Source organism: Canis lupus, chromosome 36 (genome assembly GCF_011100685.1).
Source record: "Canis lupus familiaris isolate Mischka breed German Shepherd chromosome 36, alternate assembly UU_Cfam_GSD_1.0, whole genome shotgun sequence".
Taxonomy (NCBI): Eukaryota; Metazoa; Chordata; class Mammalia; order Carnivora; family Canidae; genus Canis; species Canis lupus.
In genome coordinates, this window is record NC_049257.1 from 5,764,251 (window position 1) to 5,778,222 (window position 13,972).

At 36.8% G+C, this 13,972-nt stretch overlaps 1 protein-coding gene across 1 annotated transcript in view; it reads right to left on the reverse strand.

Annotated features, from left to right (window-relative positions):
- CD302 (CD302 molecule) overlaps positions 1-13,972 on the reverse strand; it is a 126,747-nt gene that overhangs the window by 4,635 nt on the left and 108,140 nt on the right. The window contains 4 exon segments of the mRNA XM_038584628.1: positions 2,325-2,351; positions 3,958-4,131; positions 5,077-5,193; positions 12,716-12,826. Coding sequence (XP_038440556.1) covers positions 2,325-2,351; positions 3,958-4,131; positions 5,077-5,193; positions 12,716-12,826 — 429 coding nt within the window.

Sequence of the window (13,972 nt, forward strand, 5' to 3'; positions counted from 1 at the left end):
TTTCACTTCCTTCGGGTCTATACCCAGATGCGGAGTTGCTGGATCATAGTACTAATATTTTTAGTTTTTTGAGAACCTACCATACTGTTGGTCTGTACCGCTTTACATTCCTACCAATAATGCACGTGTCCCATTTTCTCCATATCCTTGTCAACATTTGTTTTCTGTTTTGTTTTGAATGTTTTTGATAGCCAACCAAATGGCAATGAGGTGGTGCCTTCCTTGATTGAGGTGGGGTTTTTTGGTTGTTTTGTTTTTTAAACTACACCTAAAGTGCTGGAACGCCCTATCCCAATGATCAAGAGCTACATACACAGCCAGCCACATGCCCCTTTGCTATTTTTTTCTTTATTACTTTCTAGAAGAGTGAGAACTTGGTTCTCCAATATCTACATGAACTCTCAAACACTCCTTTTCTCCTCTACCATCATAGTTACAGCAAGCCCCGAACTGAGAGAATATCCATTATACATGTGACAACTCCTATCCAGAATTTTTCATAACAAAAAACTATCAGGTGGGAAGGCAACCCAGTTAGAAATAAAAAACCTGAAGAGGCATATCACAAAAGAACACATTGAAATGGTAAGTGTGTAGAAGTGCTCAACATTATTCATCAGGGAAATTAAAATGACATAACATCTGAATGGTTAGAATCAGGTTGACTATTATGGGATGGATGTCTAGAGCAAATGAAACTTGCATATACTGCCAGTAGGAATTAATTCAAGCACTGAAAAATGTGATGGTTCTACTAAAGATAAACATATTAGCTACCCTATGACCTTTGCAATTCTACTTTTTGGAATATATTCTAGGAGAATGACAAAATAGGTCCAAATGAGAATGTTCATAGGCACCTCTTACCATATTAGTACCAAACTAGACATGACCCAAATATACATAACAAAAGATTGGGCAAATGGTGATATATTTATAAACTACGCAATAGTAGAATCAGTAGAATACCTACAGAACATGGATAAATCTTTTTAAAAATCCTGAGTAAAAGAAGCCAGTAGAATTATATTTTTGCTAACAACTCTTACCTATGGTGATAGAATTCAATAGTGATAAAATTCAATAGTGGCTAACTCTGGGATAGGTGGTGGTAGGGCTACAGGACATGAGGGAAATTTTTGGTGTAACATGTTCTGTATCAATTTGAGAGGTAGTTGGCCAGGTGTATACAGAAGAAACCATCAAACTATACACTTAGGTTTGTACATCTTGTACCTCAAAGAGATTAAATGGGACACCTGGGTGGCTCAGTTGGTTAAGTGTCTTGACTCTTGATTTCAGCTCAGGTTATGATCTCAGGGTTTTGAGATCAAGCCCCGTGTCTGGCTCCATGCTGACCATGGAGCCTGTTTAGGACTCAACCCTTCTCCTTCCCTTTGCCCCTCCCCTCCCTTGTGTGTATGTGCATGCACTCTCTTTAAAGAAAAAAACAAAAATTATACATACAACCAATTGGCAAAAATCTGTAAGTTTTATAAATTTCTGGGAATGCAAAATGGTACAATTCTTGTTAGTATATCAATCAAAGTTGTATATCCACTTTAAATCCATCTATAGAATCCAATCTTTAGATGAATTTGTGCAAGGTAGAGTCACTCATTGCAGCACTGCAATAGCAAATGTTTTGAAACAAGCTAAGAAGGGTCTGGAGCTGTTTAAATAGCTATGCCTATCCATACAATGGAAGAGTAATTCAGTTGTAAAAAAACGAAGTTCAATCTACAGGTAATGATACGGAGCAATATCTAGAGTATATTAGTGAATAAATGGGGCAAAATAAGTCCTATATCTCAGCTTGCTTATTTTGGCAAAAGAAACACAAGACGTTTAAAGAAGAAACTGAACTAGTGCCCAGTAAGGATATAGAATAGGGTAGATGGGAGCAAATGGGAAACAGACTTTTCAGCGTTTGCCTTATAATTTTGCTTTTTGAGCCATGTTAATATATTTAATATATTACCTGTTCTTTAAAAAAAAAAGTACATTTAGTAAACCCTTATGACAGGTGCTTCATGAAATATAACTATGAGGCCAATTTTTTTTTTTTAAATAAAAGACCATAGAATCACTGCCTACAAAAAAGTCAGTAGGAAAAATTTTTTGGTGTTTAAAAAAGTTCATACATAACTTGCAGTTATATTTAGAATGTCAAGTCTTATTACTGAGCCCTTTCTAAATTCTTTAAAAAGTTATTCTACTTTATGTTATACAATTAATTTTCATGGGTCTTTAGTAATATTTCAACATTAGAATCTTAATATGTTTTTACTTGTGGAAAAAAAATTATAAAGACTATTGCTTACCTGATAGATACTTCTTTTCATATGGGACTAAAATACAAAAGAAAATAAAAATTAGAATTGAAGTACGCTTTATTCTAAGTTTGCCTTTAAACACTTTCAAAATAGTTAAAAACGAACCCCTTTAATTAATATAACGCATATTTCTGTTACTTGGTCAATTTTGTTTTCCATCTTGAACAAAGTTTTTGTTTTTTAAAGATATAGAGGTCTAACCGCATTAGCTTGGTTGGTGGAAAAGGATTAACAAAAAAGTGATAAGATGAGGAAAAGTATTTTGGTAGAGTCTGTAGAAAACAAACCTAGTAAAATTAAAGTATACACCTGTGACCTCATTAGAATGGATTTGTTCACTATTTCTGATGTTTCAAAGTTATAATTAAAAATTTGGTTTCTATAATGGTGTCTTGAGACTTAGTATATGAAAAGAACCAATTTTTAAAAAATCAATGAATATTGGAAATTGAAATCTATTACAATAAAACAATGAGAAAATTAATATAATTACTATAAACTGTAGCTAAAAACCCTGCTGAAGCAAAAAAAATGTAAAAAGGAAACATATTAATTGGTTTACAGTAGAAGTAGGTGGGAAATACTAGAGAGGCAAAATGAGGAAGTGGCTATCATGTATCAAGCATCCCAAAATCACATTTTGAAATTTTAAGTGTTTTTAATGAGGAAAACATTATTTCTAAAACTTAGGACAAATTTTGGTGTTTAACAAGAACATCAAAATATTGTGGGACATGGGACCCCTGCGTTGGTCAGCGGTTGGGCTCCTGCCTTTGGCTCAGGTTGTGATCCCGGGATCCAGGGATTGAGTCCCACATCAGGCTCCCTGCATGGAGCCTGCTTCTCCCTCTGCCTGTGTCTCTGCCTCTGTGTGTGTGTGTGTGTCTCATGAATAATCTTTAAAAAAAAAAAAAAGCCAATATTGTGTGACACAATAATTTTCATTAGAAAAAAGCATTTTTTTATAAATTTATTTTTTATTGGTGTTCAGTTTGCCAACATGTAGAATAACACCCCATGCTCATCCCATCAGAAAATAGCATTCTGATAGGGAAGAGGGGACAGCTGGAAGCCAGGGGTGCTGGGCTGATGGAGGGGCAGGGGCAGGTTCAGGGCTGACCCCTTGGGAGAGAAAGGGAAGAAAAAGCATTCTGATGGGTCAGAAGAAAAATTACACTTTAATTCAGAATCACTTATAAACTATACAATGCATTTCTTCATTTGCCTAAACAAAGGATGTTAGTACCCGTACAAGGTCAAATTCTTTGTAAATCTTAGAATTCTGGAGTCAGACATAAGTATTCGTCACCATTTCTGTTTAACCATATGCAAAGAGGCTATGATAAATACTTCAAACAACGGAAAATTTTAACTTCTTTCAGGCTCTAAATATAAGCAGGATAAAAGTATGCCTGGTTCACATGATCTGGTCCTACCTCTGAAATGTAAGAGAATTACACTGGACTCTGAGACTTGGGAGCAAACCATCCTACTGTGTTCTGAAGTCTGTCTTACTCCCTCTAATTTACTAAGGCACACTTGTCTCAAACAAAATCTTAAAACCAGCTCTACTTTCTGCACCCCTCCAGGAATGGAAAAATGTCTGTTCAGTTATACTTACTAGCTGCTTTACAAAGGGTTCCTTCCACAGAAGAAATTTCACAGTTTCCTTTTTTCCATTCCCCTGTCTTAGTGTGCAGAAAGGCACAGGTGTCCACCAAATCCTCACCATCTTCTCGGTCTGTCCACTTATCAAATGTCATATTGGACTTATCAAACCACTTGAAACTTTCATCTGTCAGTTAAGAATATTTTCATCATTATGACCGTTTTAAACTGTTACAGCCATAGAAAAGGGTCTAGGGTTAAAGGGAAATTACTAAGGTATGTTTGGTCAAACTTTTGGTTGTAGTATTTAAATTAGAACAAGCAAATCAAAGGTATTGGTTCAAGGAGCACCTCGGTGACTTGGTCAGTTAAGTGTCTGCCTTCAGTTCAGGTCATGATCCCAAGGTCCTGGAACTGAGCCCTGCATCAGGCTCCCTGCTCAGCATCGAGTCACTCTCCCACCCCCACCCCACAAATGCCCCCTGCCATCTCTTTCTCACAAATAAATAAAACCTTAAAAAAACAAAAGGTATTGGTTCAAGAAGGTTCCATAAATGGGGCACGTGGGTGGCTCAGTTGGTTAAGTATCTGACTTGATTTCCGTTCAGGTCATGACCTCAGGGTTGTGAGATCAAGCCCTGCCTTGGGCTCTGCACTGGGGTTGGAACCTGCTGGGAATATTTTCTTTCTCTCTTTTCTCTCTCTCTCTCTCTCTCTCTCTCTCTCTGTCTCTCCCCCCTCCTTCTCCTCCTCCCCTCCCCCCTCTCTAAAAACAAAAACAAAAACAAAAAAGCGAAGAGGAAAATAATATAGTAACATTTTCACTGGGAAATAGCCAAGAGAATTAAAATATTAATAGTGAACTTAGTTCCATTTTATTATGTAGGTATTATGAGCCTAAAAACCTGTTTTAATCCAGAAAAGAGAATCAACTTTGACTCTTCTGTGTGCAACACACTGAGCTGCTCAGGGAAAAGCCACTGTCAGGTCATGGGCGCACACTGAAAATACAACACCCAGATAGACACCACAAGGAACACCAACTTGAATGAGAGAACTGAAGAATCTCAAAGTCATCAATTTTATTACCATTTTTTTTAAAGTGATTTTCTACAAGGTAAATATCACTTACCATCTGTGTCAAAAAACATGCCTAGGAGGATATCATCTGGGCCTTTCCATTGCTTTTTCAAAGTATCCAGTATAAAAGTATTTTCTTCTTCATTGTGTATGCTTACCATGTCTGCTCCTGGAATTATTTTTAGGTATAAAAAGTTAACATGTTCCCAAAATCAGTGAAAAATCACATGAAGTATATATAGAGATTATGCATTATTATAATACACTTACAGTAACATCACACATTTATAACTTTTTATTTTTTTTCATTTATAACTTTTTAAAATTTAGCTTGAGAATATGCACATTTCTGAAAATATATTCATGAGAAAAGTAAAGTGATGGGATAAATTGGGCATTTTACACTCATTTCATTCACATAGAGTTGGTGATTTATAGAAAAGGGGACAAAACCATGTGAGGCTTGATCAATAAACATTTTTCTGCATCTTTCAACTTTACTTTTCCCCACTACCTCTTCCTCTAGTAATCATGGTTTCTCCTGGGCGCATCTCCCTGGTGTAGGGAGGAAAAGCTCTGACCATACCCCGGAGAACTGAAGAGTACCAGGGCGACCTACCAGAGCAGCTCCAAGGCCTGGTGCAGTTCCAGCAACAAGCAGTGTGGACTCTGCCTTCATGTGCCTGCTGCCGAAGCCTATGCCTTCCCATACTTTTCTTCGTGGTCCTTAGAAAGCCCTGGTTTTGGGAAATGGACTGCTAAGGAGGTCCTCATTCTCATTGGATAGTTGATCTTTCCTGGGACTCCTCCACGTAATTCAAGAGTAAAGAGCAGCGGCCATCTATATTTTATGTCTCACATACGTTAGCTGTTGTCCTTACAATCTGTAAGCTACAGGTACACATCAGCACCCTATAAATAACAGGAGTAACTTTACTTTTCCAAGAGACATTTAACCCTGTTTCTTAGCCTAAAGATTCTCTTGAAATTAAAAAACATTCCACTGTCTTAATTGAATAATACTTAGAAAATGCTAGTGGAGTTAGCTTCTTTCATGATATTCTATTTTTTTCAAGTGAAAACAGTTGAATAAATGATGACACCAAGGCTTGTACTCCTAGCAACCAGAAATCTGGTGGGGAGGGTTCACCTAATCCTGAGGAACGTAGAGAAGTAATGTAACAGCCTTCCAGCCATACTCAGGTAATTAAGGAATAGAGCATAAAACCTTGGGGGTACTGGGTGACTCAATCGATTGAGCAACAGACTCTTGATTTCAGCTCTGGTCATGATCTCAGGGTCCTGGGGCTGAGCCCTGCATCAAGCTGTGTGTCAGACTCTCCGCTTGGCACAGGGTCTGCTTATCCCTCTCTCTCTGTTCTATCTCCCTCCCCCTTGCACACGTTCTCTCTCTCGCTCTCGCTCTCAAAATCTTTAAAAAAAAAGTTCCTAAGAAACATGTGACTTTCCAGCCTCAGTAATTTAAAAGTAACAAATTTTCCTATTTTCCAGTGAGTATTTTTAAACATATTTTAAACTTTGCAGACTCTCTGTACTACAACTAATATAACTACACATGGAAATGAGGAAGTCTTGCCTCCTATTAAAGTACATCCCTCCAAAATCAGCTTGACTTAACAAAGTCTCCTGAAAATGTCAGAATATTGTCTTAGTTCAGTGGTTCTCCACCTGGAGCAAGCATCAGAAGCACCTGGAGGACTTGCTAAAACAATAGAAGGACACATCCAGAGTTTCAGATTCAGCCAGAGTGAGATGAGGCCTAAGAATTTATATTTCTAACAGGTTCCCAGGTGAAACTATGCTGTTCCAGGGACCACACTTTGAGAATTATAGGAGGCTTACATCACAGGCTACTATATTTATGACATCAGACTAAAATTGATAGTAGTTTCATAATAAGTTAACAGTTAAAGGGAAAGACAGAGCTCCTGGGCAGCCCGGGTGGCTCAGCAGTTAAGCGTCTGCCTTCAGCCCGAGGTGTGATCCTGGAGACCTGGGATAGAGTCCCACGTTGGGCTCCCTGCGTGGAGCCTGCTTCTCCCTCTGCCTGTGTCTCTGCCTCTCTCTCTATGTACGTCTCTCATGAATGAATAAATAAAATCTTAAAAAAAAAAAAAAAGAGCTCCTATTACGTACTGATATGGTAAAAAAAGAAAAGTTGTATTAGGTGATCACTACCACATCTTCTAAAAGAGGCTTACAGAAAACAATTTTAACTATAGGGAAAAAGAAAATTAGGGACAAAAAAATCTCCCCCAAACCATACTGTATTGTTAAAGAAGAAAATCCCAAACTGGGCAGACTAAAGCTCCATTCTAAATAAAGCAGCAGACACCTTAATAGAAGAAAAAATTGGTTTCAAGATTGTAAAAAAGACAATTTACCCTCCCAGAAGCAAATATAAACACAAGAAATGTGTGAAAATGCAATCTCACCAGTAAAGTAATGAAAATTAAAAATAAGCAGACTTCCAGGCTTACAGATTAAACAGTCTGGCGTTAGGTATAACAACGTAGGAACTCATACGTTGGTTAGGTGGAGTAAAAATTAGTACAGCCTTTTTGGAAAGTATTTGGCAAGATGTGTCAAAAGCCCTAAAAACACATTATTTGACCCACCAATCGTTAACAATTATGCTAAAACAGTCATAGGCTCTGTGCTCAACCATTAATGTTCATCACACGTGTATGACTGTGAAAGACTGAAAATAATAGCCAACATTAGAAGATTAACTAAATCAATTATATGGGATTTCTATATATGAGATTAATGTAGTTAGTACAAAATAAACATTGTATTTTTACTGCCATAGACATTTTTAAAGGAAGATGCAGATTACGGGGCAGTTTCCCAAATATCCCTTTTCTTACATATTAAAAAAAAAGAGAAAGCATTTATTATTATAAATTTGCCTGGGATGGGGGAGAAGTCTAGGATACTTACCAAAATATTAACAGTCATTACATTTCCTTAGGGCAGTGAAATTTAGAGTGACTTTGTTTTATTTTATTTTTAAGATTTATTCATTCATTTTAGAGGGAGAGAGACAGTACATTGGGGTGGGGCAGAGGAACAGAAAGAGAGAGACTCTCCAGCAGACTCCCTGCTGAGTGAGGAGCCTGATGTGCGGTGCTTGATCCCACAACCCCAAGAGCATAACCTGAGCCAAAATCAAGAGCTGGATGCCCAACAACTGAGCCAAGTGGGCACCCCTGATTTTGTTTTATTTTTAAAATATCTGCATATGTTTTTCTCATTTTGTATAGTGATCTGCATAAATCATGCTATTACCAAAAACTTCAAAAGAAAAAAAAAAAAAAAAGGCTGACCTTTAAAATACTGAATACTTTAATCCAAAGTTAGGATTCAATGAGGTTCCCAGAGTCATTTATCAATTTTTAAAAACTCTATGATGGTTTTCTTATCATTTCCAGCTGCCTGTCTGTTAAATGTCATAGAGACTTTTAAAGCTGTTTTACCCTGATACTTAGTTGTACTTACTTGTGAAATGTGACCGAAATGCCACTCTAGAAAAATTCTCAAGGGAAGTATTTAACTAGGTTATAGTTTAGGCTTAAGTGTTTAGAGATGAGTTTTTCATCCTTTTCTTTGACCTTGTGGCAGCCAATGGAACTTTAACGATTCTTAACACTGTAATTTAATTAAATACTGTATAAACTTAAATTACTGTGTCAGGCAAATAAGACACACTTTCATTTTCTTTAACAAATGACAGCATAAGTCCCTGAAGAATGAATGTGCTCAAGAAAATTTTTTTTACAATGCATTACTAGTGACAGTACCTGCTGAGATGTAATTTGGGTGTTTAATTCTTTTTATAGCTAGTGACAGAGTTCACAAATCACAAAAAGGAAAGACTGAAAATATTTATTTTTTCTATTAAAATGATAACATAAATTAAAGGTAAATGTTGCAAAATAAAAATTTTAGCCTCTAACAATTATTTTCCTTATTATGAATAATAAAAAGAGAGCGAGCGGTATCAAGTAAATTAGCACAAATCCCTGGAAATATTTCTAAATATAGCTCTCTGCAGCCCAAAAGGTAACAAGCACTTGTTTTCTAAACCCTTAATGATATGCTTAAGACAGGGTTTTATACAGCTGGGAAGATTTTACAAATCCAAATGTATATTCTAGTATTCCTTCTGCTTTTTCTTCTTCATACATAGCAAACCTTGAATTCATGTCCATCTACTATTCTAAGCCAAAATACTACTACTCTAGTCAAAAATAAATACCAGCATTAATTTTAGCTAATTTTCTGATTCATCAATAAACTGAATATTTCCAGAGTAGAAACAAATATGGAGGAGTATCAAATAAATGGTAAGGTTAACAGAAATGTATGAGAAAGCTTAAAAAATGTAAACATTAAAACAAACTGAATTGATAAATTTTTAACTGGGGAAAAGATATATATATTTTTTAGACACAAGATAAATTTTAGAAGCAAATTTCTACATAACATTTTAAAATTCTAAATGGCTACCCTGCTTGAACAAGCAGAGTTAATGGACTCTGAAACAAGCGATCAAGGTAAAGTCACAATGTTGCTAGGTGTTTTCAATTTTGTTTTGTTTGCTAAAGGAAAATGGCAAATACAAAGACAAAACCAAAAACTCTCACTACACATGAATTGTAGAAGTCAGTCAGTCAACAAGTATTAATTATGCGTCTGTATTGGAAGCAGTTGCTTAACTGCTAAAGATAAATATTAAAGCTGGACAGTGAACTCCGACCTGTGGTTCAGGAACATGTCTATCCTTAGTTCTCAACCTCCAATATAATTTCTGTTATTGAAATTTATATCTAAGTATACCTAACATAAGTGATTTCTTCAAAAAGAGATGGAAAATTGTTATGGGAAAACCTCTTTCAAAAAATTCCTATTATTCACAGCAGTGGATCATGTGACTCTTGATCTCCGGGTTGTGAGTTCGAGCTCCATGTTAGGGGTAGAAGTTACTTAAAAATAAAATCTTCAAAACAAAAATTCCTTTTATTCAGTTTCTGTAAAATGAAACCATACTGGTAGGTTGGAAATTTTGTCTGGTTCTCAAAGAGCTAATGTTCAACACCATTTGGCAGGTATATGAGTTTCTCAAAGGGAACAATATGTATTGAGTACTATATGGCACTTCATAGGATTAAAAATGTCTATACCTACATTCATTACTTCTATAATAAATAAGTATGATTTGATATTCTACCAAAATGTCATATTGGTTGGTTGTCAGAAAATTGTGGGGTTTTGTAGGTAAAGGGCATTTCTTTTTTTATTTTTTTTTTATTTTTTTTATTGGTGTTCAATTTACTAACATACAGAATAACCCCCAGTGCCCGTCACCCATTCACTCCCACCCCCCGCCCTCCTCCCCTTCCAACACCCCTAGTTCGTTTCCCAGAGTTAGCAGTCTTTACGTTCTGTCTCCCTTTCTGATATTTCCCACACATTTCTTCCCCCTTCCCTTATATTCCCTTTCACTATTATTTATATTCCCCAAATGAATGAGAACATATAATGTTTGTCCTTCTCCGACTGGCTTACTTCACTCAGCATAATACCCTCCAGTTCCATCCACGTTGAAGCAAATGGTGGGTATTTGTCATTTCTAATAGCTGAGGAATATTCCATTGTATACATAAACCACATCTTCTTTATCCATTCATCTTTCGTTGGACACCGAGGCTCCTTCCACAGTTTGGCTATCGTGGCCATTGCTGCTATAAACATCGGGGTGCAGGTGTCCCGGCGTTTCACTGCATCTGTATCTTTGGGGTAAATCCCCAGCAGTGCAATTGCTGGGTCGTAGGGCAGGTATATTTTTAACTGTTTGAGGAACCTCCACACAGTTTTCCAGAGTGGCTGCACCAGTTCACATTCCCACCAACAGTGTATGAGGGTTCCCTTTTCTCCGCATCCTCTCCAACATTTGTTGTTTCCTGCCTTGTTAATTTTCCCCATTCTCACTGGTGTGAGGTGGTATCTCATTGTGGTTTTGATTTGTATTTCCCTGATGGCAAGTGATGCAGAGCATTTTCTCATGTGCCTGTTGGCCATGTCTATGTCTTCCTCTGTGAGATTTCTGTTCATGTCTTTTGCCCATTTCATGATTGGATTGTTTGTTTCTTTGGTGCTGGGAAAATTGGGCATCCACATGCAGAAGAATGAAACTAGACCACTCTCTTTCACCATACACAAAGATAAACTCAAAATGGATGAAAGATCTAAATGTGAGACAAGATTCCATCAAAATCCTAGAGAAGAACACAGGCAACACCCTTTTTGAACTCGGCCATAGTAACTTCTTGCAAGATACATCCACGAAGGCAAAAGAAACAAAAGCAAAAATGAACTATTGGGACTTCATCAAGATAAGAAGCTTTTGCACAGCAAAGGATACAGTCAACAAAACTCAAAGACAACCTACAGAATGGGAGAGGATATTTGCAAATGACATATCAGATAAAGGGCTAGTTTCCAAGATCTATAAAGAACTTCTTAAACTCAACACCAAAGAAACAAACAATCCAATCATGAAATGGGTAAAGGGCATTTCTAAATGCTGGAGTTATTAATAAACCTAAGATCAAATTTAATGAAATGATCAAGAGATTTTAGATCTCATGGAGTAGTAAAAGGCATTTCTAAAGAATCAAGGACTCTTATATCACCATATCATAGCTATCTCGGTTGAAAAAAGATGCTATTTAGGGGCGCCTGGGTGGCTCAGGGTTGAGCATCTGCCTTTGGCTCAGGGTGTGATCCCGGGGTCCTGGGATCGAGTCCCACATTGGGCTCCCCGCAGGGAGCCTGCTTTTCCCTCTGCCTGTGTCTTTGCCCCTCTGTGTCTCTCATGAATAAATAAAATCTTAAAAAAAAAAAAAAGATGCTATTTAACCTCCTAGTTTCAGTTTGAACTTAGGAGAATCACGATTAGAGGCTTCACAACAAGGATGCACTTGGGGCCCAACAGCCAAATATGAAAAGAGCACCCAGGCACACCTTTTTAAAAATGACATTTTTATTTGAAATATTTCACAATGTGAAGTGGTATTTTCCAGAAAACATTGAGCGTATCTGCTGGCAAAGAGCCTTCTTCCCTAACGTCTCTACCACAGGTTCATTTCACGGTCCCATCTGACTTGTGCCCACACCGAGTACCCGAAAGGGCTCCTTCAGGGCAGAACAGTGATCACAAACTATGGTCCTAAAATCTGATCCAACCGTGTTTGAATCCTGGCTCTGCCAGTTATTGCCGGCATGACCTTGAACAAATAACTGAACTTAATTTCTCCCCTTGATAAAAGGAAGCTAATGAGAAACTACCTGCTGGGTATGTTAGGAGAGCTATACCCGGGCAAAGGATCCGAAGTGCCTGCACAGTGCTCCGCACAGATGTGCACATGACAAAGGTCCTGCTGTGGCTAAGTTCCTGGCAGACAGCTCTGGACAGGGGGGCCGAACAGCAGTCTTCCAACTCAGAGGTTAAATATATACCCAAGTCCAGTGTGCAGCTTGGGTGTTATACAGACTGTTCACTTATTACAAGGACCCAGGTGAAAGTGAAATATGACATAACCATTTTTTAAAAGAAATTAGTGAACACCATTTATGACTGTGGAAAAAAAAAAAAAGTTCCTTACCATGGTCAGTACATTGACTTCTGACGTCCTCTATGCTTTCTAGGTTGACGGCTTCTTTAAGAAAAATGTAACAACTGTCTTGGAACCTAACCCAGGTAGATGAAGGACAGTCTGTATGGGAAAAGAGAAACATTATTAAACAACTTGGGAAGAATTCCATGAATTCCGAAAGATCAAGAATATTACATTTTCATAGAAAAAAAAAAAAGAATTTAGCCACAAAGCTCTCTGTTAAAATAAGACATTGACTAGTGTGATAGTAATTTATTTTTCTCCATTCTACATATGGGAAAAGGGCGATGTGCCAGTGATTCTCTTCTGATTTGACAGAGCAAAGTTACAAGTCTTTAGGGTGTTTAGGAACTCAGACTTGTAAATTACAGCATTATTACCAAGGCAACTGACTATCAAGAAGGACGACCAATCAGAATTACAAGGTTTTTGAAGGTTATCTTTGCAGTATATAGAAACAATTTCAAAAGTCTCAAGAGTTTTACAAGATCTTTTTAAAAAATTATACTTCCAAGAGCAGAGACAAGTTGCTAGATTATGAATATTCAGACAAGTTTTCATGTTACACAGGAAAACAAGATTGATGTTCTTATGAATGTTCTTAGTTCAACACCTCATCAAAGCAGATTCCTTGAACTAGTTCTATGAAACAGAACCGTATCTCCTCCTCTGTTGCTGTAGAGTGGAATGGCACCTCCTTCGCCTCTATCTTGATCTGGGTTTTTTTGTTGTTGTTCATTATAAATGTGCATATTTTTAAGCCTTGGCTCTGGAGTTTCGTTAGCATGAATTTATTTTCAAAAGTAAGCCTTTAAGAGCTTGATTTCACTGGCAAGAATGGAGAAAAGGAGGATTTTACTGAATTTCGGTGAATAAAAAAAGCATTGATCTTCCCTATTCTCTTAGGTCTATGTAGGGAAAATTACCATGATGTTTTTTTACCTAGTTTTATTTTAAGTTCTATATGTGTTGTAACATTAATGTAAACAAGTAAAAGAATGCCTTACTAAAAAGATGAGAACTTAACCATCACCCATGTCCATCTAAACTCAATAAGCTTAAAAACAATAAATAAATAAATAAATAAATAAATAAATAAATAAATAAATAAACTCAACAAGCTTGACTTTACTAAACTCAGAATATGGTGGAGACCATTACTTGTCTCCTACTTGAACACGGCACTTCTTTTTTTTCCTGGTGCATTTATTATTATTATTATTTTTTTTGTGGGTTCTTTTTTTA